At 37.6% G+C, this 21161-nt stretch overlaps 1 protein-coding gene across 10 annotated transcripts in view; it reads left to right on the top strand.

Annotated features, from left to right (window-relative positions):
- Positions 1 to 21161, top strand: part of SLC44A5 (solute carrier family 44 member 5) — a 371332-nt gene that overhangs the window by 311807 nt on the left and 38364 nt on the right. For all 10 annotated transcript variants that reach the window (XM_042952512.1, XM_042952509.1, XM_042952507.1 and 7 more), the window contains 5 exons: positions 3847 to 3931; positions 10494 to 10622; positions 11455 to 11515; positions 14542 to 14665; positions 16077 to 16160. In XM_042952512.1, the coding sequence (XP_042808446.1) occupies positions 3847 to 3931; positions 10494 to 10622; positions 11455 to 11515; positions 14542 to 14665; positions 16077 to 16160 (483 nt within the window). The remainder of the gene's footprint in view (positions 1 to 3846; positions 3932 to 10493; positions 10623 to 11454; positions 11516 to 14541; positions 14666 to 16076; positions 16161 to 21161) is intronic.

The raw sequence follows: 21161 nt of genomic DNA, 5'->3' as shown, positions 1-21161 counted from the left end.
AGCTGGCTGTCAGGCATAGGCTTTCAAAATGCCAGAATATGAAGGCTTGTAGGCTGGGGCACCAAATCCCATACAAGTCCTTGCTAACCCCAGAAGGTTCCACAAAAGAGGCCTCGGTTTTGTCTATTTTTCCTGGACATTGGAATTCCAAGTGCAGGGGTATGGGAGAAGCAGAAAGGTGATGATTTGCATTGTAAATCTGTATATAAACCTTCAATTAATCTTGTTTTCAGCCACATTTTTCACTATCAGTTCTGAATCCAATATCTTATGATTTCTTTCTTTCTTTTTTTTTTAAGTTTATTTATTTTGAGAGAAAGCATGCATGTGAGCAGGGAGGGGCAGAGAAGAGAGAGGGAGAGGGAATCCTAAGCAGACTCTGTGCTGTCAGCACAGAGCCCAATGTGGGACTCAATCTCATGAAGCAGGAGATCATGATCCAAGCTGAAATCAAGAGTCAGATCCTTAACCTACTGAGCCACCCAAGCACCATCAGCATCTCATGATTTCTAACATGCAAATTGTATCCCATTCTTCTATGCCCTGGTGTGGTGCATTCATTACTCAACACACTCTCATATGTTTTCCTTCTTCCAAAAATTGTTGAACTCCTTTATGCAATTGTGAATAGATCCTGTTTTTCCTACCCTTAGCTTGCATGGTGAGGTTTATAACTTTTTAAATTTAATTTTATTAAAATTTTTTTAATGTTTATTTATTTTTGAGAGAGAGAGAGAGAGAGAGAGAGAGAGTATGAGCAGAGGAGGGACAGAGAGAGAGAGGAAGACACAGAACCAAAGGAGGCTCCAGGCTCTGAACTGTTAGCACACAGCCCAATGTGGGGCTTGAACTGCCAAGTTCTAATATCATGACCTGAGCTGAAGTCGGACACTTAACCAATACCTGAGCCACCCAGGTGCCCTGAGGTTTATTACTTTTTAAAAATTTCATTCTTTTATTTCTATGAGTCTCAGGAAATAGGAGAGATAGGCTTAAGTGCATGGTATATCCTCTTGAATTAGTAGTTTTCAGTTGATGATATTTTGTTGTTTTTTGGTGGAAATATAATTTAAGTTAAATAGTTACTTCCTCAGTCACTCCCACAGAATTGTTCAGCTGCAACCACCATCATCTACTCTGTACCTGAGGAATCTGAGGTTCACTGAAGTTTAAGGATATCAGATACACTGATAGAGTGACTATAGATTTGTGCTGGAAAACTAAGGAGGACTTTAAGATTAAATGACAATTACTTATTCTCGAATTGTTCTCATTCTACAACATTTAGTAAATATCTGGAATGGGCCAAGTACTAGGTTAAGTGTTGCCAAGATAGGAATATAAAGGTAAATAAGGTATAAACCTTACCCTTGACAATAGCATAATCTGGTGAATAACTTGAGTTTATGTAGCATTTTGCAGTTTATAAATCAATTTTACCTATGGGAGACCCTTGACACCTAGTGATTTACAATTCATAGTTTTAACTATTCCCATGGAACTCCAGTGATCCATGACCTGCAATAATTGATTCATTTGCTTAGGTACAAATTTGAATCACATGTACCACAAGACTGTGGGTGGTAGGGTTGTTTGAGTGCTGAAAGAGCAAAGCTGGCTCTTAGGGAATCATGAAGTAGTTTTGTGAATACTGTGTATAAATTTATGGCCATATTCTTGAGTCATCTGAACTTGATAGGATTACAAACATGAAATTGGTTTATTTTTCCCCCATCACTGCCCTTAACAAAGTTCTTTCAAGTCTTTCTTCTTTGACATCTCGAGTAGATTCCATATCTTTCCAGGCCCTTACTATTGTTGTAGAGTTCAGTGTAGTCCAGTTTAATATTTGAATCTCATTTTTTCCAATCCCCTAGTTCAAGTTTGAACCCTGCAAGGGAATTGAGACAGGAAGAGAGGGCCTGGTTTGCTATCTTCCTTCTTTTCCCTCTCTTCTGGTTCTAGTTCTTTCTTTGTGTTGTGAGGGCTGGAAGGAGAAGGAGTGTCTGGCCACTGCCCTAGTCCTATGTGGTTGTTGCTACTACAGCTAAAACATAATTAACTAGCCATCAACACCCTCTTTAGGGGAAGCATCCAAAAATTGGCTCTCTCATGGTATACAAGGAGAAATTCTCTGGGAAAATCCTTACTAAATAGTCCTTTCATTTGAGAGATCAGCTTTGGCTTGCCTGTATCCAAACCCTTTCAGCTCTATCCCTGGTGACTCACCTCCTGTCTCTTGATGGCAGATGAGGTATCACCAGGGAGGTGCAAGCCCATTTACTTGATTCCATATCCTCCTATAATAGGCTGCTTCAATGCTGCTCCCATTGGGTTTTTTTTTTAACCCTCTTGTGGTTTCGTTGGGTCTCATTTCTCATTCCCAAAATGGGCACAGAAGACTGATGAATAAGTCTGCCACAGAAGAGGTATACAGTTGGAAAATGACATGCTGATCTGCTCTTCCTACAGGTACCCTCAGTCTTTATGAGTGATTCTCAGAGTCCTCTGTAATTTGGAATTGGGAAAAAAACAATTCACAACTTCAATGAGGAGGAGATGGAAAATCCTCTAAATTGTGATCATTGTCTTACCAATACAACTATCTCTAGTCTACTTCCCTACCCCCACCTTTTTGCTTACATAGACCAGGGCAGGAAGACTGTAGAAGTGATGCAGGAGTCTAGCCAGAAATTTTTGTGGAGAGCTTTCTTTATTCTTACCTTTGGGTCCTATTTGGTGATTCTGAGTCAGTAGGAAAAGTATTACTCAACACTCTTTTATACATTTTCTGCTATGCATGTAGTCACATTAATTAATTAATTGGGGACTTGACAAGGTGTTGGGGACATTGAATGTTTAGGGCTGTGTTCTCTCAAGGTATGGCTTATAGACCACCTGTGTCTGAATCTGCTGGTGAGAAAAAGGAAAAAAAATGTGAATTCCTAGGCCTCTTATGCTAATATTTGGGCTCTCAAAGGTAGAGAAGGGGTCAGGAATCACAATTTTCAACAAACACTCCCAAGATTTAGAGATACATACTAAAGTTGGACAACCACTTGTCATGAGTCCACAATATATTATTTTATCTCCTTTCAACACTTCTGTGAAGTAGGTAGGGCTGGTATTATCCTAATTATACAGATGAAATTGAGATTCAAAAGAGAACCATGAGTTGCCAAATGGCAGAGTAACCTGCTTCCTAAAATTAATGTATTGTGAATTTATCCATTAAACATTTTCTTCAACATTATTTTCTTTTTTTCTTTTTTTTTAAAGTTTATTTATTTATTTTGAAGCGGGGAAACATGCAAGCCAGGGAGGAGGGGAGAGGGAGGGAAAGGGGAGGAGAGGGGGGAGAGGGGGGAGAGGGAGGGAAAGGGGAGGAGAGGGGGGAGAGGGGGGAGAGGGGGGAGAGGGAGGGAGAGGGAGGGAGAGGGGGAGAGAGGATCCCAAGCAGGCTCAGAGCCTGACACAGGGCTTGAAACCATGAACTGTAAGATCATGACTTGAGCCAAAATCAAGATTTGGCTTGACTGACTGAGCCACCCAGGCACCCCTCAACTTTATGTTCAATGACAATGAAATCTCCTTTGTGTATGTAGAATTCTTTATTTAATCAATCTGCTATTAATGCACAGTTTGATTATTTTAACTTTTTACTATTACAAAAAGGAGCTTTAAATGTTAGGCAGTTTAAAGGGGAGTTGGGAACTATATTGTAGCTGCCTAGAGAAAATGAAGCCAATTTTTAAAGGTCATTATATTAAAAGTATTTAGGATCTGAAATGATATGGCACATTCCACAGTCACTAAAACGATTATTTTATGTTGTTTTCTTAACAGGAACAAGACCATATTGTTTTACTTTAACTTATTAAGCTGTACCAGTCCCTCCGTGGTGATAAACCTACAGTGCCCTACCACACAGGTAAGACAAAAAATACCTTGAATGTTAGAAATTCCACCTGAATTCCGTTTGAATTCTGTGTGTGTGTGGTTAATGATGAATTTATGGAAGGTGGGAAGACCTAAGCATGAGCTTGTGTTTACTCATATAAAATCAAAATGTAGCATCGCTAAGGAACCTCTTTGATTTTGTCCAACCACCTACCCCCAGAAGTGGTCTTTTTTTCCAGACCAGTATTAGGAAGAGAAAAGCTAGCTACTATAACTAATAAACTCAAGTTTTTCAGTGACTTAACACAATAAAGTTTATTGTTGATCATATAACAGTTTAAGGCTAGTGTTTATGGTCAGTAGGCAACTCTTCTCTAGGCTTCTTTCATCTGGTGGCTCTGTCTTAAGTCCTTCTCATCATCTGTATCCACCTGCCAGAAGGAAATAGAAGATGAATAAAGCATCTCTGCTCTTAAAAGCCTTGGATTAGAAGTGTCACATATTGAAATTCTACTCATACAACATATATATTAGTTTTATATGTTCACACATGCATCCAAGAAAGAAGGACTAAAGTAATGCAGTTAGGGGGTGAGGCACAGACTTCAGTGGGCATTTAGTTGTGTCTTCCATAGTCTGTCCATCTGTCCTCCAGAATACCTTTCTTCTTTCCAAGGGAGACAACCCAGTGTCCCATGTAGTACTGTCTTTAACCCAAAGTTCAGGATCTATGGGTGATACATTGTCTATCAGGTCTTTCCACTAAATGAACAATGGGGAATGGGACTAGGATAATTAGAATACAAACTCCCATTCAGAAAGGGAAGGGTGATAAACACATAGTGGTCTGTAGTGCATGGCACTGGAGAATGGTGCTTTATTTGACCTGGATTATATTTTCCATTTCATCCTATAAGTCCTTTACTCAACCAACTGTGGGGTTATTTCCTATCTGCTAGCTTCAGACCACATTACTACTGAGCATTGGAGATATCTGCTGGGGGGGGGGGGATGGATAGAGCTCTAAAGCTCCCTTCATGTTGTGTAAATTCAGCAACTCAAAGATTATTTTAACAGTCAAAGGACTTTTCAGGTTAGCTCATGAATTCTGTAGCAGCACAACTGCCTCAAAAACATAATAGGCTTTTAACCTATTTGCTGCTGCTTTGCTCCATGTGCCAGTAAACCATTGCCAAAGATCTTCCCTGATCTAGTTAGTAAATCTGTTTGCTTTCTTTCTTCCTCATGTCTCTCTCAGACTTTTGATCTCTTATTTACCACTGAGACTAAAGCCAACTTGAGATATTGACATCTTAGTTCTGTGACTACCTCTACCACAAGACTTGGTTTTCTACCATAGCCACCCACTCCCAAGGCCAAATCCTTGACCATGTCAGTACCAGTACTTGCCACCGTTGTAATATCAATTTCAGACATCCTACTGTCTGACCACCTCAATTCCTCTCACATTCCAACTCCAATAACTGTAACTCACCAGACCTACAAACCCCTAATGCTAACCTCTTCACAGCATCCCTCAGTTCGCTCATGTTTTCATTTCTTTCTTTGTCTGACTTAGATTTCAAGGTCCCTCTTTAAATTCACTCCCTTATAAAAACCCTCAATTTCTATGCCCTCCTCCCACTTAGCTGTTCTTTCCTGGCAGAACTTCATCCCTACCTAAATGTGGCTCTCTGCCTATTATTCTATGCCTGAACTCAGGCAGCTGTGAGTTCTTGGAGAAAATACACATAACTGTCCTTTAGACTCAGAACTACTAACCTCAGTGTCCCTCAGTGCTGTCTCACAACCACACTACAGACCCCTTATCTGTTTTCTAGTCTTCTCTTCTAGAAAACATTTCCATACCTTCTCTTCTTACCTCCAACACCTAAGAACTCCTTCCCAATCTCCTTGTCAGCCTCCGACTTTGCTTCCTACTTCACTGAAAAAGTACAGGCATTCAGAAGACAACTTTTAAAAGCTCCTGCAGTAACATCCTCTTGCCTATCAAGTGTCATTTATGTTCATATATTTGTTCTGCTTTTCTTTGTCTCACTGTGTATGAACTGCCTGCCCTCCTAAAGTCAGCCTATCCATTTATGCATTATATCTCACCTGCTTTCACATACTCAAGCACATCATTGCAGAAATTTTGTAGGTTTTTTTTTATTACCATTGTTCCTTCTCTACTAAATCATCTCCTTGATCCCACACCCCCTTCCAGATACTGCTCCATATCTCTGTACCTCTTTTTTGCAAGTCTTCAAAAGAGTAGTCTATATTCAGTGTGTCTAAATCCTCTCTTCTCATTCTCATTCAGGCTTTTACTCCTACTCTAATTGCCTCCAAATGATACCATTGACCTCCATATTATTAAACTAATGGCTAATTCTCATTCCACATGCATTTGATCGAACAGCATTGTTTATTCAAGCCCTCCTCCTTCAAACATTTTCCTGACTTGGCTTCCAGGGCACATTATTCTTCTTTGTTTCCTCCCAACTCTCTGGCTATTCCTTGTTAGTCTCCTTTGCTGGTTTTTATTCATCTTTCCAACATCGTGTAAACATTGGGGTTCTCTCCTATCACTAAACTTGGCCATTTTGAAAATCTACATTTACTCCCTTGGTGATCTCATTCACCAATTCTTTGTTTTTAACATCATCTGCATGCTGCCCTCGCTAGTTTACATGTCCAGAAAAGTCTGCTCTCTGAACTCCTGATCCTGATATGCAATCACCTGTGCAATGTCTCTACATGGATATTTAGTTGACATCTCAAATTTAATATGTCCAAACTCAATTCCTAATCTCTGACTTCATCCTTAAATTTTTTCTCCAATCCCAACAATCGTCGCTGTTTCAGTTAAGGCCACCTCCAAATACCATGGTATCATCCTTGATTTTCTCTTTTCCTCTTACACTCATGTGTGAACAGTCAGCTAATTCTTCTGGTCTCCATTCAAAATATACCCTGGACCAAACTACTTTTTACTATCTCTTCCTTTTTTTCAAAGAACCATTATCTCTTTAGATTAGTGCTATGACCTCCTGACTGGTCTCTCTGCCTCTATCCTTACCCCACTTTCAACCCCTTACAGTGTCTTTTCTACCCAGAAGCCAATGTGATCCTATTAAATATCTCACATTTATATCTCTCCTTTGTTCAGTCCTCGTCCCCATAGCTTCTCAAGTTACTGAGATTAAAAGCAAAGTCTTAACAATGGCCTTACAGGACCCTTCACTCTCTGTCCAACTCTTGACTACATATGCTGTTACTATCCCTCTGCTCACTACACTCGGGTCATACAGCTAGTATGTTGTCTCTGAAGGATCCAGGAATGCTCCTGCCTTAGAGCCTTAGACTTTGCTGTTCTCCGTGCCTAGAGTACTCTTTCTCCAAATGACTATGGCTTGATCACTATTCTTCAAGACTCACATGTTACTTTTTTAGCAAGGCTTTCCTTGACTACCCATTTATTTATTTTTAGTTTATTTATTCATTTTGAGAAAGACAAAGCATGAGCAGGGGAGGGGCATAGAGGGAGAGAGAGAATCCCAATAAGGTTCTGTGCTGTCATTGCAGAGCCTGAAATGGGACTTGATCTTATGAACCATGAGATTATGACCTTAGCTGAAATCAAAAGTCCAAGAGTCAGACACTTAAACCGGCTGAGCCACCCCGGTGCCCCCTTGAGTTCCCATTTAAAACTGGAATCCCACTCAACTGCTTTTTATCCCCTAACTTCCTTTGTGGCTTTATTTGTCTCCATAGCACTTATCATTTTATAACAAACAATTTTACTTATTTGTTGTTATCATCTTCCCTCTACTAGAAGGTAAACAGCTTAAGGGCAAGTATTTTTATATTTTGTTCACTACTGTGTCCCCAGTGCCTAGAACAGGCTCAGAGTAGGTGATCAATAAGTATTTGTTGAAGCAATAAATGAATGAATTAGTTAATATCTTTCTACTCCCAGTCTAGGAAATTTTCTATTATACACATCCATCATTTCCATGAGGAAACATACATACAAAAATATCCTATACATTATGCTTTTTTATGTACTCATGTATGTATGTTATTTATATTTAAGTACACTATAAATTATTTACTAGATCATGCTTTTTTCATAGTAAATGCAGTGCTTTAACCATCAGTATAACTCTCTTCTACTCACCAAATTCTTATTTGCATTAGAATATTAAACCTATATGAATTGAAGATATAAAAATAATGATGAAGAACTACATTTAAAGTGCCTCTTTGTGATTACCCAAAGAATCAGAATTGAGTCAGGATATATTTTAGCTGCCAATAATGGAGACTTGCTTTTAGTCTGCCAGACATTAGTGTATCTACTGACCCAAGCCATATTTTTATGCATTATGTTTTTTGTTAACTGCCAGCATGGTCCAGACATGTTTTGCAAGCATTTAAAGGACAGACTATGATCAATTAGGATACCCGACCTCAATGTGACCTTCATTTTTAGCTAATTATATGTTGATTGCTACTAATCAGCACCCTATTTGAAGTGAAAAAATTGGTCTGATAGATTGGGAGAGTAAAAAGCAGTAACTGTATTGTTTTTTAACAGCTCATTTGTGTCTGGGATGAAATTTGATGTGATTCTCTTTAACAAACTACATTTTGCCATTTTAATTATTTTCTTGTATATGTTGCATACACAGCATTTTTAATATGTAGTGTACATTGTATGTATGTATACTACATAATACAGAACTCATCATGGTCCCAACTCAGTAGTTCCTACCGTCATTTAGGCCTGTGAAAGCATTGGTACTTTCAGTGTTCATTTTAAAAATCCATTTAAATGTACCCAATGGGGGAACTAGTGAAGTTACATTTCAAAGTCCTATAATTGTCAAAGTCTAAATGTCTGTAAAGTATCTCCCAATTTGTTAACAGTTTGTTCAGCTCAGCTCCGATCAGAATGAAATTTTGACATTTGCATTGATAATAAGCTTAGCCTTCTTCTAAAAGATATGAGCATGCTGGATGCTTTGAACGTCCCTAAACAGTTCTTCGCCTTTTGTAGAAAGATACCTGTGAAACTTCAGTATTTCATCTAGAACTGTGGGAGTGTGTGTATGAGAGAGACAGAGAGCCTATGTATGTATGAGAAACTGACAAAATGCATACAGAGACATGAATGTAGAGACAGGTTGTTTGCCTTGTCAGAACTTCCAGAAGAAATTTAGACTGCTGCTACTACAAAACATTATTAACTGTGGGGTTTGAGGTATCCATTTACTTATTCACCTCCTACCTTAGCTGTGGGCCTGACACCAAAAATTTTTTGTAGACACTAGAAACATGACCCAGCAGACAGGAAAGAGGTGTCAGCTCAGTAGCAGTGGATTGAGCTAGAATCTGGCCAGTCAGGTTACCAAAGCACAGCAGGGAGATGGAGCAAGTCAGAGCTGAGAAGGCTTTCATAAGGAACAACTGGAGATGGAGGAGAGAACGAGGACTGCAACTTTCATGGTTAATAGGATCGTTGTTTTTTGTTTTTGTTTTTGTTTTTTGTTTGTTTTAACTACAAGCAAAAACAAAGTCAACAGACTGCATCTTCTTGGATTCTGCTTTCTCTCTGGAGTTTCTAATTGGATTTCAGTCATTCCACATCGGCTCTGTGGACTGCTAGCACAGTGATCTGGTTTGGCATTAATAGGCCCCCTAACTAAGTTCATTAATGTAAAATGATTGCATTGGTAACCTCTCTGTCCACATTTGACAGAGTGTTGGTTAAATGACTATGATAATGATTGCCTGCCACATAGCCCTAATTTTGTTAGTTTCTTATGGTAATAAATACTCATATTTTGAGAACTGTTGTTGATTATTCACTGTCACTGATAGTAATTAGTGGAATAAGTTATCAATATCTGGAGCATTTTTAATCATTATTTTATCTATATGTAGGAAAGGAAGCAAGATTCTAACCCTGAAAATGCATAAGCTACATAGGCAAAATTAATCTTGCATTATACTCTTATCTACTAACTGAGAGACTAATAAGAAAATATTTGTTAAAAGTCCATCACTGTCTTGTGGTAGTGGTGACATTAATCTACACATGATAAAATTGCATAGAACTGTATGCTCACACACACACACACACACACACACACACACACACGAGCGTGCGTAAAACTGGTGAAATCTAAAGCTTAGTGGATGTAACAATATCAATTTCCTGGTTGTGATATTGCTCTATAATTGTGCAAGTTACTACCATTGGGTGAAACTGGGTGAAAGGTATGTGGAATATATTATTTTTCACAGCTGCAAGTAGATCTATAATTATCTCAAAATCAGAAGTTAAAAACAGTTCCATCATTGTACCACATCTGATTTGTTTAACACAGATCATTACTAAAGGGCAAGGAGTAGAGAGTGATAACTAGTGCATGACATTTTATTTTTTACATAAATTAGAAAATTGATTTAAGTTTCTAAGTTTCTTTATAGTGGTGAATAACTTAGAAATCTAACCTTATGGATATTTCCTTGATTTGCTTAACTCAATTCAGTTCCCACCACTGTGTTCCTTTTCTTCATAGATCTGTGTCTCCAAGTGCCCAGAAAAATTTTTAACCTACATGGAAATACAATTTACGTACAGAACAAACAAAAACTATTGGACATACTACAGCCAGTTCTGCAAGTCCACTTTTGTTAAGCCTGCAAAGGTATGTGGGTTTAAGCTTAAAGCTAGAGAAGAATTTAACTTTTGTTTCTATCTCAAGTGTAACATGAGCATTTGTAATGGACAAGCTCCCAAATCTTCTAAGAAATGCTTAGGTACTGTTCCATTAAAACACAAATGCACATGTACATACAAACATACATATACCATTTATAGTATATCATTTTGTAGATTTGGGGTGTTAGGAAAGACTCGTTAAGTCTGGTAAGTTAGCTTTATTCCCCGAAACCAACAAATTCTCTACTTGAATGAAGTGTATGCTGTGAAGATCTAGGAGTTAATGTCATTTCATTTTATTAACGTCACCATTTCATTAATGTGGTGATGAAGATCCATGGCTACTTAGTAACAAGTAGCATTTTACTTTCAAACCCAATTTGATAATTATTCATTAAAAAGAACCCTCAAACCTTATCTAGATTTGAGACTTATAAAGGAATTCTAAAGCCTTATTATGTTAAATGGTATTAATGGCTTCTTAATTAGAGAAGATACTGTTTTTCCAGAAACAAAATCCAAGACTTAGAGATTCAGAATGTGACTAAGACATAGATACATGCTTTCAAAGATGTGCCTTGGTTTCAGTGGGTCTGGTTTTATTATTGATTTGAATTACAGTTAGGAAATTTAAGAGTGTTTGTCAAAAAAAAGTATGGGTGTGTGACAATCCTAAAATCCCTCTTATTAAGAGAGTAGTTTGGAATAATGAGATAATTATGGAGTTAAATTTTTAAAGGACACAGTTTTTATACTGAAAATAAAAGTTGTCATTACACAGCCTTTGAAATGCTAACATACTCTCCCTTCCATTTTAGACTCTCACACAAGTTTTACTGGATGATGATTGTCCAATAGCGATTTTTCCAAGTAAACCATGTAAGTGGTTTTTACTTACCTTTGAACTCATAATCTACCAAACAGTTATTTAATCCAGTTCCCTTATTTCACTATTGAAACCAAGAATAGTTGTATGACTGGCTTAGTGTCCCAGAGTTAATTAGGAAGAAGCCAAAGCTAAAGCCCATTGTCACTCCAGCCAGGGATATTTCCATTGGAGCTCTGTTAGTTTTGGGGTTTTGCTATGTCAACATACACAAAAAAAGATTGAAGATTGATTTTAAAAGCCTAATAAGATTGATTATTTGGTGCTCTGTGAGCACATGTAAGCACACAAGGATGTAATCTTGTACACTCGTGCCTGAAATCAGCCTAAGAATTTGTTCAGAAGTTGCCTCAGGAGTGAAAGTGGGACATACACTTGTCATATAATTTGAAATTTAAAATGTTTATGTATCTCCTAAATGAATCAATATTATGTTTTTAAGATTTATAAATTTTATTTAAAGTTTATATAAAATTTATCTAACTTTTTTAAAAAATGAAATAATCACTAATTTTCATTTCTAACAAATATAATCCTAACTACAAAGAAGAATATTTTTACATAAAGATGTCCGGCACAATGTTATCTGGAAGAAACAAAAATAAAAAAAAAAGAAGAATAAAACACTCTGATATCCAAGAACAAGAATGTACTTAAATAAATTATGATGTATTCATTAAATGGAATATTTCAGAATTATTAAATATAAGTGTTGTATGTATACTATAATGTTAAATAAAATTTTATATGCATTATAATGACAAACATATATAATTAAAATAAAAAACAACAACAAAAAACTATTCAAAGAAAAAGATCACAAAGAAGTATGCCAAAATAGTAAGTGTTTTGGAGGTGGCAAAACTATGGGCAATCCTCTCTTCTTTCTTCTTTTTTTCTATTGAAGTACAAAGATATCCTTTTCTATTGGAGTAGAAAGTCAGGTGCCATCGAAGTAGCTACCATCAAACACAATGTCTTACATGCCCCCCCATCCCTTTTCTTTGGGTCATTGAGGACTCTGAAGCAAGGTCTTGCAAGCAACTACATTTTGCCAGGAAGCCCCTGAGCAACAAGTGTCGGTAGCCAAGAACAATGTTACAAAAAGGTAAAAATGAATCATTAGTCATTGAAGATAAAATGGATATGAAAGTATAAAACATCCCTGCCCTTACAAGTAAAGATTGGTTAAATCACACAATATAAACTATATACTGGGGATTCAAAAATGAATAAAGCATAGTCCCTCACAGTATAGTAAAGGAGACATTATGGTAAACATTTCAATCAACTTGTATTCCCTCAATAGGGGACTAAGTATAGTACTTAATGGAATAGTATGCACCTAGTAAAATTTACTCATTTAAGAGGTTATAAAAGAAAATAAGTAATATTAAAAGAAAGAAACCAGGGAAAGCGCTGAATTTATTTTATGGTTATGACTCTCGAAAAACTTTCAAGTAGAAGAAGAACAGGAAGGAAATACATCTAAAATGTTAATAGAGTTCATTGTGGGTAGTAGGACTATGTCTTGTTTTGTATCTTCCTTCATGTTTTCTCTACTTTCCAAATATAAAATGAGCACATTTAGTGATTGAAACTAACCGACTGGATGAAATTGCCCAGAAAAAGGTTAGGGGATTTTGTAGGTAGAAACAGTCATCTTTAAGGAGTGGAGAGGGGAAGAAAATACAGAAAGGCTGAAGGGAGGACAGGAGAGAATCTGGGAATGTAAGCCAAAGGAAGAGCATTTCAAAAGGCAGGAGTTGCCTACCATGTCAAAGACAGAAAAGTTAATTCAATAGCAAATAGTGCTGAGTTCCGTTATATACCAAGCACTGTACTAGATAATGCGTTCAAGCAAGATGAAGACTAAAAGATATGTGGAGGTTTTGGCAATTAGGAGACCATTGGGATCACTGGGAAGCCAGTTTCCTTGTAATGATGGGGGAAGAATGTGATTGGATTGAGAGGGAATAGAGGCAGCTGGTGGAGGCTACTATGTCAAATTTGCCAGGGAAGAACCAGAGAGAGATGTGGAGGATACTGAAGCAATGGGCCATGTTTTAAATGCTACAGAAGGTGGGTGTGGGTAGACAAGAGATCATTTTAAGACAGAAATGTCAGGAAAGGCTTGGGAAACACCTATTTCTTCTTTCCCTACATCAACTGCTTTAATATTTTCAAGTTTAAACTGCCTGCAAACCCATGCAAATCTGTGATGCTTCTTGTACCAAAAAATATAATAATGATCCATTTCTGATTTCTCTTCCCTCCTCATTTAAAATTGGGGTTTTGAAATATTTTTAGGAATACAGATATGCAAAGAAACAAGGATTCTATTTAATCAAAATAAGTGCATAGAAGATTTAACAGTGAGGTAACTTCTCAGAAATTGTGGTGACAGTCCACGCTTTGTGTGGGGACCATTTTGATAGCTTTAGAATTTCTATTTCCAGCTCCTTCAAAAACCCTGTGAATGAGAAAGCTGGAAGGGAGACAAATTATTAAGACCTCACAAATAAAAATTCAGTTGTCTTAATAGCCTAAAGTTTGAACTTGTTCTTCTTTCTTAAGGAACTGTTCACGAATCTCCAGTTTTCAAAGTTTCACTCAAGAAATATCTAGAATTTTTTTAATAAGAAAAAGTAAATTTAGTCATACAAGTAAATGAAGCCTTTTTATTAAAATGCTTTTACAATGTTAGATACGTTATCAATATTACTCTTTTAAAACCTGTGCTGTGCATCTTACTTATTGGCTGCTTGATGAATGTACCATGTGCAAAATAATCAACAAGTTTAGAGTGTAGCTTCTGATTGTGATCAAATTTTCTATCTATATCAGTCTTAGAACCATCAAAAGGCCTTCCTGATCATCAAGTAATGGGCGATTACCTATGTTGAGCAATTTATACATTATCCAGCAAAAATTTGATTGTAAAAGAAAGCTTAAGAAAAGGAGAACGTCACATAGGAAGACGTAGAAAAGTGATTACCATAATTTTATTTTTTTACAGTTCTCCAGAGATGTTTCCCTGACTTCTCTACTAAAAATGGCACTCTGACAGTAGGAAATAAGACGACATTTGAAGATGGAAGTGGAAAGACAAGAAATGCTATAGAACTCAGGGCAGCTGCAAAGTATGTTTGTTTACATTCTTATTTTTAGTTTGGATGCATTCTGTTATCGTGCACAAGACTAAAGCTTCCATTAGGTTAAATGTTATAAAGGAAGAATTATGTATTATTATGAAATATACATGTCACTGTGGATTGGAGAAATTGGTGTATATTCATTAAGAAAAGCAGGTAAAGGAGAAACCAAAGAGAATTAGAAAGAGGAATGATGTTTTTCAAAATGGTTAAATCTTTCATTATTAACAGGTATAGAAATGAAACCTCAGTAAGCATATTGGAAGTCCTTAACATTATTTGTTGAATCAACACAATAAAAAAAAACATGCTTTTTAAATCACTATTTAAAAAAATGACTGAAATAATAAAACTGCCAGATGTTGTAAAGGGAAGAGGGTCTTAGGAAAGGCTGTTTCAGAACTATATCAATTTCTACGTACTAACTACAGTGAAGTCAATTTACTGTTTCCCTTGCTGTACGTATCATGATGTTTCAGGTTATTGGGGAATATAATTCCCTGCGTGCATCCATTCACGTGTGTGCACAAACACACAGAGTATCACTGCATAGCTCAGTTGTTGAATTAAAAGTGAAAAATAAAGATATTCTAAAAATATATTTCTGTTCCTTGAAAGACTTTAGTAGTCCAAGTAGAATAGTGTAGGTCCTACATATTTAAAATGTCATAGCAACATGGATGGATTTCACAAATATAAAGCTTTGTGAAAGAAACCACAAAATAATAGTACAAGTACAGTTCCATTGATAGAAAAATTTAAAAATAAGCACAACTAAATTAAATTATACTGTGATGCCTATATAAGTGTTAAGACTAAAATGAAAACTAGGGAATTATTATCATAAAAGTCAGGATTGTGGTTACCTTAGGGGAAGGAGGGGTGTTGTAACTGGGGCACATGGGCAAAGGGGCAACAGGTTGTAGTTAAGTGTGTTCTCTTTGATAACTGATCAAACCAGACACTAATGATTTGTGGACTTTTCTGGATGTGCCCCATGGTACCTTCCTGCTGCACAGCTGTCAGAGGATTAGAAAAGGGAATTAAGGATGATGTTTATTCTTGACTCTATGGATTTTGTAAGTTAAAAGCTAATCTTATTTAAATTCATTTCTTATAGTGAGGTTTCTGCAATATTGAGGACATGTCATATACATTGAAAAGGATCTGTTCACCATTCTTGAATGTCACATTCTCTGTGTGTGTAGCTATAGCCACCTTTGTAGTCTACCAAAATGACATCTCACATATTGTTGTGGCTGGGGAAAGAGTGACTTTTGATAAATGATTTATAAAAATGTTTTGAACAGCAGCTTGCAAAACCCTTTTTATCATAACATGAACATTTCTGTTTAGTGGTGATCAAAAAATAATTGATCTTTTCCTTCTTTGAATTCAGCCGTGTCAATAAAATACTTGATGCAAGGACAATTGGAATGAAAATATTTGAAGACTATGCAACAACTTGGTATTGGATTCTCCTGTAAGTGAAAACATTGGTTTCTTCTCCATCCCCAGTCTGATTTTGTCCTTGTAGAACTCTTTCTTCAAATTCCCCATCCATATTTGTGAATAAAAGGTTGACTCAAATCTTAGTTCCTGCCATTTTCTTTTTCACATAGGATGAAGATTTACCAGTGTTACAAAGGTTATAAGAATGTAAATTTTAACTCTATTCATTAAATTACCAATAAAAGTATAAACATACATATAATATACTTCAAGTCGTGCAGGAACAACATCTGTAGTACATTTACTTCCTATCATATGCTACAGTGGATGTAGTCTTATTTCTCTGGTTCTATTTTCTCATTTATCTTTCCATTGCCCTCCAAAGGATCATTTTTATTTTTAAACACATCCTTTCCACGAAATGTTTGTTATTACCATTATCAAAGGTCACTGTAGTTATGCAGAACTGAAAAAAATGTATGAAGGGAGGAGGAGATTAAAAATTTGCAGACATATGATTTGCATTCCTGAAAGGTAAGGGGAAATGCAGTTACTCTACTGAAGCAGGTACATGTGTTTGGTATATTTAAGGCTGTGGTTACTATCTGGCTTTTATGACTTAAAAGCATATATGGTTCCCTAGTGATCAAAAAACAAAGAGAAGGGCGCCTGGTTGGTTCAGTCGGTTAAGCGTCTGACTTGAGCTCAGGTCATGATCTCACAGTTTGTAGTTTCAAGCCCCACATTGGCCTCTGTGTTGACAGCTCATAACCTGGAGCCTACTTCAGATTCTGTGTTTCCCTCTCTCTCTGCCGTCCTCTGCTCACCCTCTCTCTCTCAAAAATAAATAAACATTAAAAAAATTAAGGAAAAAAAACCAGAAAACTTTTTCAGATAATTATCAGGCCCTTTACAACCTGGTCCAACTAGTTTTCCAGATTCATCTCCACCCATGTTGCTTGGTTAATCCTATATTCTCAACACATCAAATAGCATGTGCATTTCTCAACTTTTGTGTCCTGGGCAACTCCATCTTCTTTAAAATGAGCTTTTGTGTAATTTATGAGGTCTTTCTTGACTTCTTCAGATATAGTTAATTTCTTTTCCTTCTGTGTTCCTCCTACCCACCTATCCACTGTGTGTGTGTTGCACACATGCGCGTACCTACACACACACACACACACACACACACACACACATAGCTATCATTTGTATAGCACCTAGAATTTTGTATGTTATTTACCTGGTTCTTTTTCTCTGATAAACTCTGAACTCTTTACAGTGGTAACTCTAACTCACCTCCATTTTTCTAACTCCTCAGGCAGTTCTTGGAACATAGAAGATGCATAAAAAATGTGGGTTCAAGGAACAGTTCTATAACCACTAGGAAAATAAGAGAGAGAGATTTAACAATATGGTGCTTACTGAAGTCAAAATTTGTAATGTGTGTAAAATACTAGTGACTAGTTTGTAGAGCTGTAAAACTAGATAGTGTTTTGAGAGTTTACTCACTTCAATGCTTTGTCTTAAACACAATAATTAGTATCAGTGTTTATCAGTATTTCAGAATATCTCTCCATAGCAGAGAGTATAGTCTATACTTGATAGGAGTTAAACTGGTTCCTCTATTGTCAGACTCAAATATTACTAGATAAGTTACACATTTCTTCTTTATTTTGGGCTTTTCAATTACTATCTGAAAAAAAGTATGCATTATGGCAGACCTTCCTGTTCACCTCATTCCCAACACACAGTGAAACCCTATGTAGACACCACTCACACCACTAGGACCTAAATACTCCCTTTATTTCCAACTCTTTTGCTCTCCATCTATCTCATAAATATAAAGCCAAAGACTAATGTGCTGGCCCTTAGTTTATGCAGTTAGAATTTTATGAAGGAATTAAAAACAGAGAATAGACAGTTATATTTCATTTTTCTCCCTGACCTTTTTGAATATTTGCCTTGGACTATGTCATAGAATAATCCTTCAAACATATTGAATATTTAAGCATTAAAGTATCTATTATTTAAAATTTTTTTGATATTTATTTTTGAGAGACAGAGCACGAGTAGGGGAGGGTCAGAGAGACAGAGACACAGAATCTGAAGCAGGCTCAAGGCACAGAGCCCAATGTGGGGCTTGAATTCATGGACCGTGAGATCATGACCTGAGCCAAAGTTGGACACTTAACCGACTGAGCCACCAAGGTGCCCCAAGTATCTGTGATTTTAAAAGGGCATGGCTTGTATATAGAAAGAATATGCAAGAATATGACCTGAGAAGTTACTTTGATACAATGCTGTCATCTATCCAGTGACAACAATTATTAAGATTTTTTAAAAGATAATACTTGGAAGATGGTGGCATATGAGGATGCTGGCCTCACCTCATCCTGCTGATCACTTAGATTCCACCCACATCTGCCTAAATAACCCAGAAAACCGCCAGAAGACTAGAAGAACGGACTCTCCGGACCCAAGCATAGACAAGAGGCCCACGGAAGAGGGTAGGAAGGGTGGAGAGGCAGTGTGCACCACACGGACTGGCAGGAGGGAGCCGGGTCGGTGGAGGAGCAACTCTCCCTGCAAGGCAGAGCTCCCAAGTCTGGCTTGCAAAAGGGGAGGGGTTGGACTGCGTGAGTTCTGACAGCCAGTGGGACTTAACATCTGGAATGTTAAAAGTCAACAGCTCTGCTCTCGGAGAGCAGGGGGGGTGAGAGGACACTGAGAGGGAGAGTTGTTGAGCCCTGGAAGACAGAGCTCAGCTTGAACAAAGGTGTTGGCAAGCACCATCTGCCTCTCTCACACCCCAGCCAAAATTCCAAAGGGAACGAGTTCCCATCACCGAACTTGCTTGTACCACGCAAATGCCCAGTGCTGTGCTTCTGTGGATCCAGGCCTCCCACGGGTCTGCTTCCCTCCCGGTGCTGCAGGACCCCTCCCAGAGGGGACCATCAATGGCAAAGGGAGCTAAGCCTACCCCTCCCGCCCTGTGCACCTTGCAGATCCACCCTAGCTAATACATCAGATCCCATCGAAGCAGCACCATAAGCCTGGCAGTATGCAATTAGCCCGGACAGGGGCCACACCACTCCACAGTGAGTCCTGCCCCTGGGAGAGGGGAAGATAAGGTACACACCAGTCTGACTGTGGCCCCAGCAGTGGGCTGGGGGCAGACATCAGGTCTGACTGTGGCCCCACCCACCAACACAAGTTTCTCTGGAGAGCACAGGGGAAGTGCCCTGCAGTTTGGAGCCACCCCAGGCACTACCCAAAATGATGAAATGGAAGAATTCTCCTCAAAAGAAACTCCAGGAAGTAGCGACAGCTAACGAATTGATCAAAACTGATTTAAGCAATATAACGGAAAAAGAATTTAGAATAATAGTCATAAAACTAATCACTGGGCTTGAAAAAAGCATAGAGGACAGCAGAGAATCTATTGCTACAGAGATCAAGGGACTAAAAAATAGTCATGAGGAGTTAAAAAATGATATAAGTGAGGTGCAAAATAAAATGGAGGTGGCCATAGCACAGATGGAAGAGGCAGAGGAGAGAATACGTGAATTAGAAGATAAAATTATGGAAAAAGAGGAAGCTGAAAAAAAGATTAAAAAAATCCAGGTGTATGAGGGGAGAATTAGAGAACTAAGTGATGCAATCCAACAGAACAATATCCATATCATAGGAATTCCAGAAGAAGAAGAAAAAGAGAAAGGGGCTGAAGGTGTACTTGAACAAATCATAGCTGAAAACTTCCCTTATCTGGGGAAGGAAAAACGCATTGAAATGCAAGAGGCACAGAGAACTCCATTCAGATGTAACTTGAATCCATCTTCTGCATGACATATCATAGTGAAACTGGCAAATTACAAGGATAAAGGGAAAATTGTGAAGCAGCTAGAGATAAACAGGCTCTAAATTACAAAGGTAGACCCATAAGAGTAGTGGCAGACCTATATACTGAAACTTGGCAGGCCAGAAAGGAATGGCAGGAAATCTTCAATGTGATGAACAAAAAAAATATGCAGCCGAGAGTCCTTTATCCAGCAAGTCTGTCATTCTGAATAGAAAGAGAGATAAAGGTTTTCCCAAACAAACAAAAACTGAAGGAATTCATCACCACTAAACTAGCCCTACAAGAGATCCTAAGGGGAACTCTGTGAGTCAAATGTTGCAAGGACCACAAAGTAGCAGAGACAGCACTACAAGCATGAAACCTAGAGACATCACAATGACTCTAAACCCATATCTTTCCATAATAACACTGAATGTAAATGGACTAAATGCTCCAACCAAAAGACATAGGCTATCAGAATGGATAAAAAAAACAAGACCCATCTATTTGTTGTCTACAAGAGACTCATTTTGGACCTGAGGACACCTTCAGATTGAAAGTGAGGGGATGGAGAACTATCTATCATGCTACTGGAAGTCAAAAGAAAGCTGGAGTAGCCATACTTATATCAGACAAACTAGACTTTAAATGAAAGGTTGTAACAAGAGATGAAGAAGGGCATGATATAATAATTACAGGGTCTATCCATCAGGAAGAGCTAACAATTATAAATGTCTATGCGCCAAATATGGGAGCCCCCAAATATATAAAACAATCACAAACATAAGCAGCCTTATTGATAAGAATGTGATAATTGCAGGGGACTTTAATACTCCACTTACAATGGGTAGATCATCTAGACACAGGATCAATAAAGAAATAAGGGCCCTGAATGATACATTGGATCAGATGGACTTGACAGATATATTTTGAACTCTGCATCCCAAAGCAACAGAATATACTTTCTTGAAACTTGAAATCAACCACAGGAAAAAGTCTGGAAAACCTCCAAAAGCATGGAAGTTAAAGAACACCCTACTAAAGAATGAATGGGTCAACCAGGCAATTATAGAAAAATTAAAAAATATATGCAAACAAATGAAAATGAAAATAGAATATTCCAAATGCTTTGGGATGCAGCAAAGGCAGTCCTGAGAGGAAAATACATTGCAATCCAGGCCTATCTCAAGA

This window comes from Panthera leo, chromosome C1 (assembly GCF_018350215.1).
Source record: "Panthera leo isolate Ple1 chromosome C1, P.leo_Ple1_pat1.1, whole genome shotgun sequence".
In the NCBI taxonomy this organism is placed as follows: Eukaryota; Metazoa; Chordata; class Mammalia; order Carnivora; family Felidae; genus Panthera; species Panthera leo.
Note: the sequence above shows the minus strand (reverse complement) of the source record. Positions and strands in the feature narration are given on the sequence as shown.